We start from the raw sequence: 15211 nt of genomic DNA, 5'->3' as shown, positions 1-15211 counted from the left end.
ACGTGCAAGTATGCATGAGAATGGTCCTCAATTCAGGGGGCTGCTGTGAGCCACTGTGCACGCCCGGTATCCGTCTCTGCCCGGTACTAATGGCCGGCAGGTTCCCGTGTTGTGCCAATTTTCAAGACCTTTTAAGCATGTTAAGGACACTCAAAAGCCCACGAGACGTGAGAAAAAAATAAGAAGAATAATCAAAAATAATCCCCCCATAAGGAAAACAATCGTGCTTCTTCTCTATCTTGCTCCCTCCAGGCTTGAGCCCTAATAATAACAAATAATCCTAAGGAAAACAATAGGGCTCTCGCCCTCCCGGCTTGAAGCCACCTCCAGGCTTGAGCCCAAATAATCCTAAGGAAAAAACAATAGGGTCTCTTTGTTCTCGTTTCGCCCTCCAGGCTTGAGCCCTAATAATAAGAAGAAGAATCCTTAGGAAAACAATAGGGCTCTTCGCCCCTTCGGGCTTGAGCCCTAAAAATAAGAAGAATAATCCTTACGGAAACAAGAGGGTCCTGTGCCCTTTGGCTCGGGCCCTAATAATAATAATAAACGATGCAATTCCAAGAGGGTCCTCGCACCATCGGTGCTCGGGCCCTAATAATAAACAAAGCAGATACAATAGGGTCCTCACACCATCGGTGCTCGGGCCCTAATAATAATAATAATAGTAATAATAAACACAGCAATTCCAAGAGGGTCCTCGCACCACCGGTGCTCGGGCCCTAATAAGAATAATCCTTAGGAAAACAATATTCATTAAGAAAGTGAAATTAAATGATTAAATATAGCTGCAAGCAGCGATGGTGGGCCTGAGCTGTCAGCGCAAACGCCACCCCGGTGGCATCAGTCAAAGTGTGCCCAGTGGGCACATACACAGTAACCCTCTAGCACAGGGGTGTCTAACTCTGTTAAAGGGTTAGTTCACCCAAATATTAAAATTATGTCATTAATGACTCACCCTCATGCCAAAATGTATTTTACGAAATAAAATACATTTTGGTCCAAAAATAACAAAAATTACGACTTTATTCAGCATTTTCTTCTCTTCCAGGTCTGTTGTGAGCGTGTTCACAACACTGCAGTGACGCCGCTGACGTACAACGCTGCTGACGTGTTATCTTTGTTATTGGGTCCACCAGAAAACACGTCAGCAGCATCGTACGTCAACAGTCACAGCAGTCGCGTCCACAACAGACCTGGAGGAGAAACAATCCTGAATAAAGTCATAATTTTAGTTATTTTTGGACCAAAATGTATTTTTGATGCTTCAACAAATTCTAACGGACCCTCTGATGTCACATGGACTTCTTTGATGATGTTTTTATTACCTTTCTGGACGTGGACAGTATACGGTACATACATTTTCAATGGAGGGACCAGAAAGCTCTTGGACTAAATCTAAAATATCTTAAACTGTGTTCCGAAGATGAACGGAGGTCTTACGGGTTTGGAACGGCATGAGGGTGAGTTATTAATGACATAATTTTAATATTTGGGTGAACTAACCCTTTAATGGCAATCGACTGTGCTGCAAAGTTTAGCTCCAACCCTAATCAAACACACCTGAAGCAACTAATTAAGGTCTTCAGGATCGCTAGAAAATTAAAGGTAGGTGTGACTGATTAGAGTTGGAGCTGAACTTTGCAGGACAGTGATCGCCAGGAACAGGATCGGGCACTTCTGTTCAGTTTGGATCTAAGGGATACAGCAATGAAAGGGTTAATCTGAATCATCAAAAAACACACACACAACACAATATATAAAACTTTGGTAACACATTAACATTGATTATATCAATTTACATGAACAATAATTATATGGCATTTATTAATGTGAGTCTCTCTTTCTCTCTCTCTCTCTCTCACACACACACACACACACACACACAAAGAACAATATATAAAATTATTGTAACACTTTTCAATAAGGTTTTAGTTTTTAACATTATATTATTTAACATGAACATTTATATAGCATTTATGAATCTTTGTTAATATTATGTTCAAAATGGATTATTACATTATTAATCAAAATTTGTTTAATCTAAAATGTTAATGTACATCAGTCACTATACCATGAATTAACATAAAAAATATTTTAATAACACAAATAAATGCAGTAAAAATATGTTGTTCATAATTAGCTTGTACTAATGTTAAAGACTATATTATTGAACTATATTAGTTAATATGATCAAAAATTATATATATATATATATATCATATATATATATATATATATATATATATATATATATATATATATATAAACATAAATGTTAATTAAAGGTTAGTTAAAAATATTTTAATACATTATTATTATTATTATTATTATTATTATTTAAAGTTTTATTTTAATATTAGTTTATGTACTGTGAAATAACATGAACATGAATATTTTAAATGATAGGATTAACTAACATTAAAAAAGATGAATAAATTATCTGAAAAACTGATTGTTCATTGTTAGTTCATGTTATTTAATGCATTAACTAATGTAAACCAAAGAAAGTTTATTATAAATTGTTGCCAAAACTTTTCATGATCTATAACCATTTTTAAAAATCCTTTTAATGATCTATAAACATTTGTGAAATAATTATATGAAACTATTTTACCAGTAAAATTCTTTTCCACAAAAAGCTTCTCCACAGGCCGCATAAGCACTGCCGGTAAGACCAGACGAGTGCTTACAGGATCAGGAGGGAAGGGACGTTTGCCTCGCCAAGTGGAGGCGGTACCAGGACACAACTGCACCACTACTGACCGCTCCACCGGGGGGATCTCCGTATATAACCTTTGGCTGCTCCACCACCAAGGGTGATGAAGGAGAAGGAACTACTAATCTTCCTCTCCAAAGAGCTCCGGTTCGCTCTCCGATGTTGCGATCGACATCTGATCGTCGGGAGGAGCCCCAAAGGATATGGCTGGTACGCTCCTTGTAGAGGGCCCAACACATTCCTGAGGAGGCTCAACTGGCTGCAAAGTGCTAGAGGAGTGGCGGTTCCTGGGTGGTTGGTTCCTTGGAAGGGTTGCCGCCACTGTGATCCTCAAACCACCCGAGCCACTACTGGAAGTAGCCCTACCCTGATTTTTGCCTGAAAGAGAACTAGATCGCGGCAGAGGTACCGGAACTCCACCCCTTTTAGGTAATGAAGCCTGGTCCGCAACTCAGAGATGGTCATCTTCCCGCAGTGAGAACATTACTCATCCACGAACGCCACCACAGTGTGCTTAATGCCCTGGCACGTGAAGCAGTGATCATGACCATCAACTGGCGTCAGGTAACGACTAGGGGTTACATAGACTAGTCGAGTAGTCGAGTGATCGACTACTTTAACCAGTAGTCGGCGCTGTCGGAAACAATCGACTACTCAGCATGCATTAACCATAATGCATGCACAGTTTGCCTACAACGCAAATTGTAGGATTACAATATTGCGTGTAAATGTTACTTTCTATCACTTTCTCTATGTTACATGTAAAATTAAAATATGTAATTTAATAATTAGGGGTGTGCCCAAAGCCAAATACCTTATTCGGAATTGGAAGGGTTATTGGTTTAAAAAAAGGGTTAAGGGTTAGGAATTATTTTTGCTTGATTTTGGCTGAGGCTGGCGCACTCTGCTGTTTGCTAAGATAACAGTTGAGCCAGGGGATCAGCGCAATATTATACACAGACCTCTAAAGTCACGCAATAATGAGTGTGTGAAGTGAATGAATATAAACTTTATGAGTGAAAAGAGTGCAAATCAAACACCGCATTAGTGTTGCCTCTTCGTGCATCTCTCAGAAATCAGAGCTTGGTGAGAGTAATATCACCTATAATAATACATCATACACGGTCTATTATTTGTATATATTTAAAAGGCAATGATTTAAACCATAGGCTATGAAATGATACATGAATGAATGGAATAAACAGCGCGCTCACCAATCAAACAGCCGCGTTGCGCACCTCGGTCTCTCAAAAACCAAACCAGTTCTCTCTCTTAAAAGTAGGCTAATAATCAACTTAGATGCAGATAGATTTTCTATGTTAGCTTCTTTATCTTTTGTTGGTTTGCGTGGCACATGCACATTTGTTTAGTGAAGTTCAAAAAGACTCGCTTAGAGAATTCTGCGTAATGAAAATGTGCGCCTTGAATTCATTCAGTCGTGTTCAAATGATCACTAAACGTTTTTCATGATGTCTCTGCTTATATGATTCATTTATTTTTAGAAATGAATAATTATTTTACTTTAACACAGCATATTTGTTCAGTGATAATAACGGGAAAAAAAGATAGTCATAATGGTCTTATCAAGTAACTGTATACGACACCTGGTGTTATCCAAAAACAGAAACTAATAATTTTGTGACTGTTACAGATACAAATACTGGCTGTTACATGAAAATTAAAATATGTGATGTCATAATTATAAAGTTTTGACAGTTAACGTATGTTATGTAATTGTTGCATTAGGCTATTAATTAATTAATTAATAACCGTTTATTGATAAAAACTATTTCATGTCTATTCATTTACAGTAGCATGAACCACGAGTAGTTGAGTAACTCGAGTATTTTTTAAATAAGTAATCGACTAGCAGAAATCAGTAGTCGTGCAACCCCTAGTAACGACTGCATCCAGAAATGCATGGGTGAAATGTCCTCTTATAAAAACGTTCACCCGTGAATGCTCTTTTAGGAGTGCTCTTTTAGTTGTGCTGAAGCACACAGGGGAGATGGCCGCCGCAATACTACATGGGGTAGTGCAGCCTGAAGTTTGCACCCACTCAACGAAGGTTGACCAACCTGCTGTAGTGCCGAAACACCCGCACAGAGAAGCTCCTTTGAGCGTGCATACTCATCTGTTCAACTAAGCATGGCAGGAGTAGAACAATAACACTGCTTGGCTCTGAAGCGAAAAGCTGAGTATGCGTTGTATCTGCTGCCTGTTTATACTCACGCTGCGGTCAATAGCAGCTGGATGCAATCATCATCATATGCCAATGTACATTGGCTCATTTAGTTTACACTCGAAGTAGATTGGTCTCTCTAGCGAGAGTCCCAATTCGTCGGTCACATGACGTCGAGAGTGACCAACTGAAAGGGAACTGTGACACCTGATAACCCAGCTTTCTTTCTGTAGTGTGTTTGAAAGGCAGCTCTGTGGAGTCCACTGCCGAGGTATTTAGTTCATGCCACTTATGGAAAATTGAAAAAAGACATTTTCTGTGTTTGACGTGGGCTAAATAGTTGAATAACTGAGTTCATGCCACTGTTTATATTGCTGTTTTCTTTTTCTCTGTCATCTCTTCGCACACAATGTGGATCAGGGGTACTACTTGGAAATCACGATTTGAGAAATTCAAAATGTATTTTTAAATTGTATTTATTTCATAATGATGACTGAGAGTACATAAGTAAATGTAATACAAAAAAAAAAAAAAAAAACATTTAGTGGGAACCCAGCACCAAGGTATATGCTTATATCATCACAAACGGATTAATATAGCATAATTTATTTGTACATATTTATAGATGCTTCCATTATAAAAATGTTTCAAAAGCCTTTCTTTTGTACACATTATCTGGGCATCATGTTCTTTTTTGTATTTTTCTCAGGTTTAAGCAGAATGATATAACATTTTGGGGTGAAAATACAGAGCAACAGGCCGTAACTGGAAGCCAAAATAGCAAAAATCTCCACAGCTACCGTGTACTTCCCTGGTGAGCTGACATACGCTGGCACAAATGCAATCCACACAGCACAGAAGATCAACATACTGAAAGTAATGAATTTAGCCTCATTGAAATTGTCTGGGAGCTTTCGGGCAAAGAAGGCCAGCAGGAAGCAGACAACTGCTAGAAAACCGATGTAGCCCAGCACTAGTACAAACCCCACAACAGATCCCATAGTGCACTGCAGGATCACTCGAGCACCAAGTTCACCTCCTGCACTCTCGGTGGGCAGAGGTGGAGCCAGCAGCAGCCACAGTAAACATATGACAACCTGTACCAGTGTGCATAAAAAAATGCCTGCCCTCTGCTGAATGGGCCCAAAGTACTGCATCAAATTAGATCCAGGCAGAGTGGCCCGAAAAGCCACCAGCACCACCACAGTTTTACTGAGGACGCAAGCGATGCAGATCACAAAGCTCACTCCAAACAAGGTGTGACGTAGCATGCAGTTCCATGGCGCAGGGCGGCCAATAAAAACCAGCACACACAAGAAGCAGAGGGCGAGTGACACCAATAGTAGGAAGCTCAGCTCTGAGTTGTTGGCCCGTACAAGGGGTGTGTCACGATGATGGAAAAAGGCTGCCAGAACTGTTGTGGTTAGTGTTGCCCCAGTGACAGATAAGACTGTCAGGACAATTCCCATTGTATCTTGCAAAGACAGAAACTCCACAACCTTTGGGATGCACCTTGTTCTTTCAGTGTTTGACCAGAACCTCTCAGGACATCTCACACACTCTGTAGAGTCTAAAGAACGTTATGGTTCATAGTTAGGGTTGGTTTTACATTGTACAGATAGTTTAATGGTACTTGCACTGCTTATGTTATTTCTGTCTTATGTCTTTAAAGGTTAAAAAGCTAATACCTGTCATGTTACTGACTTCCCCTGCTGCACAAGGTAGGCAGTCAAAACAGCAGACAGGTTTTCCTTTTTGTGCAGCCTTTCTAGTGCCTGGAAGACAGCTTGCACTGCACACAGATACAGGAACCTGAATGTTAGAAAAAGAAACTCCATCAGACTCACAGCAACCTTCTAACAACACAATATCTGTTGGCACAAGCACATAAAGAAGAATAGAAAGAATACAATTCTTGCCTTAGACAAATGCATTATTCTTTTTCTATAAGAAAATTATATTTTCTATTTTCTAAGAAAAAAAGCACTCTCATGCACACAATCGTACTCATTCCCATGCCATATCTCCCCCCCTCAGCAGGGGTTTGTCCATTAAACAGTTGTATCTGCACCACACTGAGAGGTTAGATAATGGACGCATTCACCTGCACACTTACTTGTACCCTTTGAATGTACTTGATAACAAACATTTACACACAAACTCATACATTAATATTTTTATGTTAAATATTAAATATTTTTATGAAAAAAAAAAAAAATTAATTAAAACACCACACACTGACATTACGGATAACATTGTCTCACCTACAGATTTTTTTTCTCAGTAATACAATAAGAGAATAAAATATTAGATTAAAATTAATACAATAATAGAATATTAGGATCGACCTATCAATCTATAGCAGACACTGGTTCTCTGAGGAAATAGCGATTGTGCGTGTTTGTTTGTTTTTTCACAAGCTGTATCCACCTTATTTTTAATGGAAGTGCACGTGTGCCCATTTGTAACTTAAATATGTGAGCCACCTGGTGTCATTCGCTTCCAGTGATTTCAGTTGTAAAAAAATGTTTTTTCTTTTTTTTTTTACTTATTTGTTTTATGTATATATATATATAGAACATTTTAACTGATATAATAAAGCACTGGAAGTAACTGGACTCTTACCTTGTCCACCCAGCCCCCTCCCCAAACCACTTTCTCAAGGTTTATATTCAGCTCCTGGCCTGGACCTTTGGCTGCATCAAATTGTCCAACCTGGACGAAATTCACTGCTCCGCTTTCATCTATATGCCAGTTCATAATGTCATAAGAGGCAGATGGCTCACGGTTACCTTCAAAATAAACCAGATCACCCACTGGTGTTGTGAAGTTTACTGCATTTAAGTAGTGCAGAAGCTGTAAAAGGAAAACAGAGCACAGATGATCATATGCAGTAACTAAATTAATTATTTATAAGTTTTGCTTACATAAAACATGGTAACAATGTAAATTCATTAAATTCATTATTATTTTTATTATTTATTTTAAGACAGGAGGTCTGTACCTGTCTGGGCTTTAATTGGGGCACATCAGGACATTCTCCATTTTCAAATGGCCCTCTACCTGGCTGACAGGCCATCATGTTGTGAATAGCACTGGCAATAGCATACACAGCCTTATACACATTGTAAGTGACTCTCAGCTGTGAAACATCTGTGTAGATGCGGCCATGTTTCTCCACATTCTCCGAGCCAGTGCATTTTGGAGTTTTAGATGAAGGCTGCCAGTCTTGTGCCAGCGAGCACCCAAAAAGTTCTTCCCAAACATCTTTTACAAATGGTTCATTTGGCTGCTTCACAGGGCTCAGCTGGGCAAGAAAAGCACCAAGACCCTGAATATCAGCCCGACGCAGGGCAAAGCCAATGGTACCAGCTAGGAGAGAACTGCTTGCTGGGTCAAAGAACAGAATAGAGGTGCTCCAGGCCTCTGTGGCTATCCACTGCCTGTTGGTCACATTCTGCACCATCACTTCCTTTAACAGGACTTCTATATCAGGGGCAATAGCAAATGTTACCACCACACGAGCTGTGGAACTCTGGATCCTCTCCACAGTTCGCCTGATCCTGCTTTGTGAGTGTGATTTTGGAATGAATTCCAGGTAGTCCACACAGATTTTTGTATTTTCCAGTTCTTTCAAGAGTAGCTGCACGCCACTTTTACCATATTCATCATCTCCTGCGACCACCCCCACCCAGGTCCAGTCCAGCAGGTGCAGCAGATGGGCCATGGCCTTGGCCTGGAAAGCATCACTGGGAACAGTGCGCAGGAAAGAATGAAATCTGCGACTGTCACTGAGACAAGCACAGGATGCAAAATAACTCACCTGGACAGACAAAACAGATCAAAATCTAGATAAAAACAGTGTACAAAAAAAATAACCAAATATTTTATGCTTAGAAATTTTATGCTTACTGCTATTATTTAAACATCTTACTTAGTACAAAGAGTTTTCAATAAACATCTGTTAAACTACAGTAAATAACAGTTGCTTACTCTCTAAAATGTATCACAGCAACAATTTCAGCATGTTAAAGTCTGAAGTGGACTAAGTACACAAATCAAGTACTTGAGTAAAAGTACAGATACCCTAATAAAATATTACTCAAATAAAAATATTAAACACTCCTTTTCAATTTTACTTGGGTAAAAGTACAAAAGTACTTGATTTTTAATGTAGAAGAACACTATGCAATACTAGTTGTACATCATTTGAAACTGCAACGGCAGTGGGGTAGATGCATGGGCACTAATTTGCGTTATTTTAATATAATAAAAAAAAAAAAAAAGAACTTCCCCCTTCAGATGGTAATACACAAATGTGGACATGTCTACGTTCAAGCATTTCATACAGAAGGCTTAAAGAGCCCTTTTACAGCAGCTTTAGTTCAAAAACAACAGGCAGTCATGACCGAAATGTGATTTTTATTTATAATAATAAATTCTAAAATTCGCCATTAGTAACCTATTTTTCGTACCATCAATCATGTGATACACTCAAGCTCCAAAGACCTAATTTTCCTGGCTAATTTTTAGTCAGACTTGTGAATTCACAGAACTGTTAACTGGATATTCGCTATGACTGGATCATTGTCACACACTGTCATGTAAACCTTTTAGGTTACTGGAGAGATTATTATGAAATTCAAGACAACTCTACTGTCTTTAAATATGCATTTTAAGTACATTTTATCAGTGATGTACTGTATAGGGATATTCCAGTTTAGGAAATTTTAGAAAATGTACTTAAAAATGTAAAGTGAATATTAGAAAAGCTTTTATGGATGTCATTGGAACATAATGATCTTTAAAATTATAACTAAAAAATATAACACTTTTTTTTTTAAGTCACAATAAATAATTTTTTTTAAATGTGACTTCCAAAAAATAAATAAATTATTTATTATACCATGGGGATATCAAACACTCCCAGTGTGTCAGCAACCACTATTGAGGCAGAGGAACGAGCGTCACCAATAATGACAGGCACCATTGGTGCCCTGCTGCATTCTGCTCCCAACACTGTCCCCTCCTGCCCTGTTACCAAAGCTAAAGCAGCACTCAGTGTTGTGCCCTCAGCTAGGCAAGTGTCGGCTACCAGGTACCCCAGAGTAATGTTTGGAAGCAGGACAGGATCTCGATTAATCTCCTCCACTGTGAAGATCATAGTTTTGAGCCAACGGTATGAGCGAAGGTCAACACTGAAAGACAATGTAAAATGTTAAGTTTTTTTAATCTGAGGAATAACTGAATAACTATATAGCAGGAAAAAAATAAATCTTATGTGATAATTCTATTATGTTGAAATATATACAATAAAACAATATATTATTTTAGGCTGAGTAAAATATTAGGGTCAGTTAAGGTTGTGCTGAATTACAGTTAACAAAAACCCTCTAAATAGTTCTCTTGCCTATTAGTTAATATTAAATACTTACCCCTGGCAGCGAGAAATTTGTTTTATTTGAGTAAAAGCATGATAAGGCTCTGGTGCTTCAACATGAACTGGAAACAGACCACCAATGATCACATCTCCCTCTTTATACAGACTTTCTGAAACAAATCTGGCCTGCAGACCACAGGACAGGCCTGCACCACAAACACTGACCATCTCTACAATAAATCCCATCACCCACAACCACATAATCAATTCCATGACACACACAGAGTGAAAAAACAGAGAGAGTGGGAGACTTAGTGCTGTGAGTGTAGACTCACACTTTCCCAGCAAAGAAAGAAGGGTTGAATGATCTCCCATTTTGTAGACTTTAATTTGCCTGGGGCAACAGTAGATGAGAGAAGAAAACAAGTAAGTGAGGGATAATTGCAGAAAGCTTTGTGGAGAGCACAAGAACAAAGAAAAAAAGAACAAAGAAAAACTACTTTCAAATGATTTTGTGATAATTATGCAACTGCAAGCAGGGAGCAAAAAATGTCAGCAAGCATCAAAGCTAGAAAAAATGTTGAAAGATTTTTATGACCAATTGTGCTTTTTCAGAAACACTTAATATATTTAAACTATATTAAAACTATATATATTTAAACTATACTATACTAAGTGCATATTAAATGTATTATTTTGAAACAACTTTAAGTATATTAAGTGAATTTCAAGAAATGTTTATGTTCGATAAGTTCTATATGCAATATATTTAATATATTGAAATTGTTAAAATGGAACCACTTTAAGTATATTTATTGCAATTTAAGTGTATTTCTTAAAATACATTTAAAGTGTATTTTTAAAACTTCATGAACTACAGTTAGAGTATATTAAAAGCATCGTTTTAATGTGCTTCAAGTACATTTCAATTGTATTTTAGCTCATTAGAAATGCATTAGCATTACACCACTAGTATATTATAAAGCTGCTTTTTTTCAGTATATACACACATACATGTAAGGGAAACAGGTAAATTTAGCTCAAAGGGAATCATTTAAAATTTTAAAGGAAATTTGAACAGAATCACTGTTTCACGGCTGATCACTGAAACGGCCAGCGATTCGTTGAACGAGCTGTATAACTTTAACTCTGCAATGGATATTAATATCCAAAGTATAGTGAAAACACTATTAATTAGCACAGTAACAAGATTGGCAGTTTAAGACATTAACTTGTAAGCACAAAACACAAGATACTTCTCTTTTCAATATGAATAAGGCTTTATTAGATAAATCTAAGACATATAAACTAATCTAACACACAAGCACATGCACTCACACATTTATACAAGTTGCAGGAGGATAGAAAGTTAGGGAAGAATGAGTTTAAAAGAATGAAAATGTGAAATCCCAAGTTTACAGCAATACGCGAAATTGCATAGACATGAACATCAATCACTTAATTAACCCTCGCATAGAGTTCCTCAATGAGGTTAAAATTATATTAGATACACCAGTACAGATGAGAGTCTGGAGGTAAAGTTACTTGCATTGCCTGTGTAACGGGGTTCCCTTTGTTGTCGTTGAAAAGGGGGTTTCCCGAGGTTGCTGATTGGCGTAGGCTGACAATGCAGAGTTGTGGGCTGGTTGAAGTTGAACGGGCACTCGAGGTCAGACTCGGAGACACAGCGTTACAAAACTTAACTCAGAACACGAAACTCTCAAACAGAAAAGAAAAGAAACTAAAGCAAAAGGACAGAAGTAAAGTTTGACAAGACAAGGTGGTGTTTCTTCTCATCGTGGCTAAGTAGCAGCAGGCGTGCAGGCCGAAGCACGCTGGAACGGTGCTCGAAGAACGCTAAAAGTGATGACTAAAAGCAGCAGCTGAAAAGCCAAAGCTAAAAGCTAAATTTGATGGTGTCCTGAGTATTTAAACTGGCCTTTCGGCCACACCTCAAATGTTGTCTTGACCAATTAGATATTGTCTTTGCTCGGGGTGTTGCGAAGTTTGTCCTACCCATTCATAAATCATATGTTATCTTATCATTCACGTGGTCTGAATTTTCCCGCTCTTGCAGGGTATAATTTTGGACATGATTCCTATTATAAGAATATGATACATTTGACAAATAACTGATGGTCAGAAATGTTTCAAGCAAGAAGATTCGAACACACACATGCTAAACATGAATATGAATACTTGAGCTATTCAATAGTTATTAAAAAGACATACACAATAAGTGATTAGAAACATGATAGTCAAATGTGTGGGTTTCATATATGATATGGAGTTAAGCAATGGACTGATATTCCTTTATAAGTCTTTTTTTGAGTTCATTTTGGAGCATCTACATCTGTAAAAGACTGAAAAGTTTTTGTGCCATTCTCTGACATAAGGACATTCTGTGGAGACCAGAGGTTAAAAGATCCCCTTAAAGGAATTTCAGTCTGGTTCTTCTCTTGTAGGTGGGGGAAGTCAATCCATGTGATCATGATTACCATCATGGGTTTACATGTGATGGTCAGGCTGTGCATCTCTTTGACCATCAATCTGGATTACTTGCCCCAAATTTGACAATCTTCTCTGAATTGAAATTGTCAATAATTGTTCTAATGGTATTAATGTTGAAAGCTGTTCTCTGAAAGAGTTGGTTGGTTATCTTGCTTCAGACTGTGGTGCTAGGAGTTGATTTACAACATCCTGTTGCCTTGCTGTGGAATTCGCCTCCTTATGTTTCAACCATGCTCCCGATTGAATCTTTAATTTGTCTGGTTCGGGTCTGATATGCTACATCCCCCCATTTCGATCGCCGAGGTGTTAAGCTGAAGACATCGTCGATCGCTGGAGAAACAAAGGCAGAAGAAGCAGACAAACACAGCAAACAACAAGACAACACCTCCATGACAGTTACTGTACTGGTGCAAGCATCAGGTTATTTAGGTACACGTGGTTAAGTTCAATTAGTCAATGTAGTTTAGTACATTGAGGATAGTTTAGATAATTTTGGAAATCGTTGTTGTATTTTGATTCGTCAATCAAATTTGTGGTTAACTTTGTTTGGTCCTTCTAGGTTGTCTTAATTTAAACGTTTACCGTTCATTTTCTAGTAACATCATTTGCAATGAAATGAGTTAACCTATCGTGCATGGAGCTCTCTGGCTTCAATTCAGTTTAGAGTGCCTGGTGGATATTAGGTGTGGCGAGTCAATCCTAATATCAGACCTTCGACCCTTGCAGGGTGTCTAGGTGTTTCACCTACTCAGGAATGAGGGGAAGGAAAAGGATAGGTAAAAGAAGAACAAAACAAAACAAAGCTGCTGTGAGTTTTCCTAGCATGCCTTACAACTACTGTTGAGCTAGGATGTCATGTGCAGCTAGTGCGTCATATACCTTAACTTAGTGTCAGGTGTTCTACCTATTGTGAGGATGGCTGCATGTTTCTTCATGGTGGGTATATGTAACTTTGTTACACTAAAATTTGGATATTCTACCTTGTGGGAAAGAATATGTTTGTTGAATGTGTTATGAGTAGATGTGGTTACCTCTGGCTGTAGGTAATGTTGTGTGTGTGTGTTGATGGTGTAGTGTATGTGTGGTGAGATCTGTTTCAGTCTGTGTTGTCTCCCCCCTTTTCTTGTATGTCACTGAAGACTGGCTCTCTGCATCCTTGGCTTGGATGAGGGCGTGTCCATGGTCTAATGGGGGTCAGTTCAGCAAGGCAGGAAGTTCTTTAGCAGACAGTCAGAGGTAGTATGACATGGCTGTGTGAAGCTGGGTTGCAAGACTTTGTCTCCTATGTTGCACTCTTCTTGTGATGCCTTCTGGCTGTGGCAGACTTTCTGACCTTCTGTGCTCTGGTGGTTGCTGTTGCACAGACAGGAATGTGGTTCTTGGAGTTGCATTTCATTTGACAGTTTGTTGGTAAGCGTTGGGTTACTGAGGTGATGTTCTTAAGTACCTCAGATTTTTCATCAACGGTTGGCCGTGAAAGACTTGTTCATTCCGGGTGGTTGTTGAACAGGTGCTTGTCATCTCTGATGTGGTGCACCTGGTGATCACCGGCCTTCCGTTCTGTCGCTAGTCACAGTGAGCATGACTCAACTTTGTGGTCATAAGTGTGAAACTGGTCTTGAGGGAACTCTTTCAGTTGTCTCATGACTTATCATGTTCTTGTGCATAGAGCCCTGCACGGGCCTCAAATCTAGGCCCGAGCCCGGCCCTGGCCCGAGACGCTCAGGCCCTAGCCCGACCCGTGTCCGACGGCTCATCAGAATTTATCAGCCCGAGTCCGACACGAGCCCGTGTTTTTATTTATTTATTTTATTACACAGCGGAAGCCTGCCCTATTTGCAACAGTTAAAAAATGGGTCAGTTTTGTGTTATGTTTCTTTTCATTTCTTTATCAAGTTTATTTAGAAAAATGTTTGGAGCATTTTTTTTTAAATGACGATTAACATTAAACAGCCGAGCCGACAGCGAGTAGCCTAAAACATATTTAATCAATTAAACCTCTCAAATTAACGCTAATACTTTACTTGGCTACAATAAAATCCATATATAAAACACTTTAAGCATATCACACAGACAGTTTAATAAATGTTTATTTATTAAACCACAGTGAGTAAAATTAAATAAAAAAATTGAAATACTGAGGCAGGCTCGCAACAGCGCTCGCAAACGAAATGAGAAATAGCCTACAATCTAAACAAATTAAATTATTTAAAAACAAAGTTGCAGGTTATCTTACCTCAAAAATGCACCACAGAATATGTCCATTCTTTTTTCCATTAGTTTCCAACAGTTAAACGAAAATAAAGTCCAGTCAAATGAAAAGTTAGAACAGTCTCTTACAGACCATCGTGGAGAAAAAGAATAGCCTCCAGAGTGGAAGGTTTTAACCCAGTCCTCCTCTCTTCTATCACTCTTCCCGCTG

General features: G+C 38.5%; 1 protein-coding gene across 1 annotated transcript; it reads right to left on the bottom strand.

The window, feature by feature from the left end:
- Nucleotides 1–5569: 5569 nt before the first annotated feature.
- Nucleotides 5570–10551, bottom strand: LOC109067587 (extracellular calcium-sensing receptor-like). Its single transcript, XM_019084511.1, has 6 exons — nucleotides 10334–10551; nucleotides 9805–10096; nucleotides 7903–8721; nucleotides 7524–7754; nucleotides 6587–6710; nucleotides 5570–6468 (listed from the first exon to the last, which is right to left on the bottom strand). Exons 1-6 carry the CDS (start codon nucleotides 10549–10551, stop codon nucleotides 5570–5572), a joined length of 2583 nt encoding a protein of 860 aa, XP_018940056.1.
- Nucleotides 10552–15211: the final 4660 nt, after the last annotated feature.

Source organism: Cyprinus carpio, chromosome A18 (assembly GCF_018340385.1).
Source record: "Cyprinus carpio isolate SPL01 chromosome A18, ASM1834038v1, whole genome shotgun sequence".
Taxonomy (NCBI): Eukaryota; Metazoa; Chordata; class Actinopteri; order Cypriniformes; family Cyprinidae; genus Cyprinus; species Cyprinus carpio.
The sequence above is the reverse complement of the archived record's forward strand: the minus strand, read 5'-3'. Positions and strand labels throughout refer to the sequence as shown.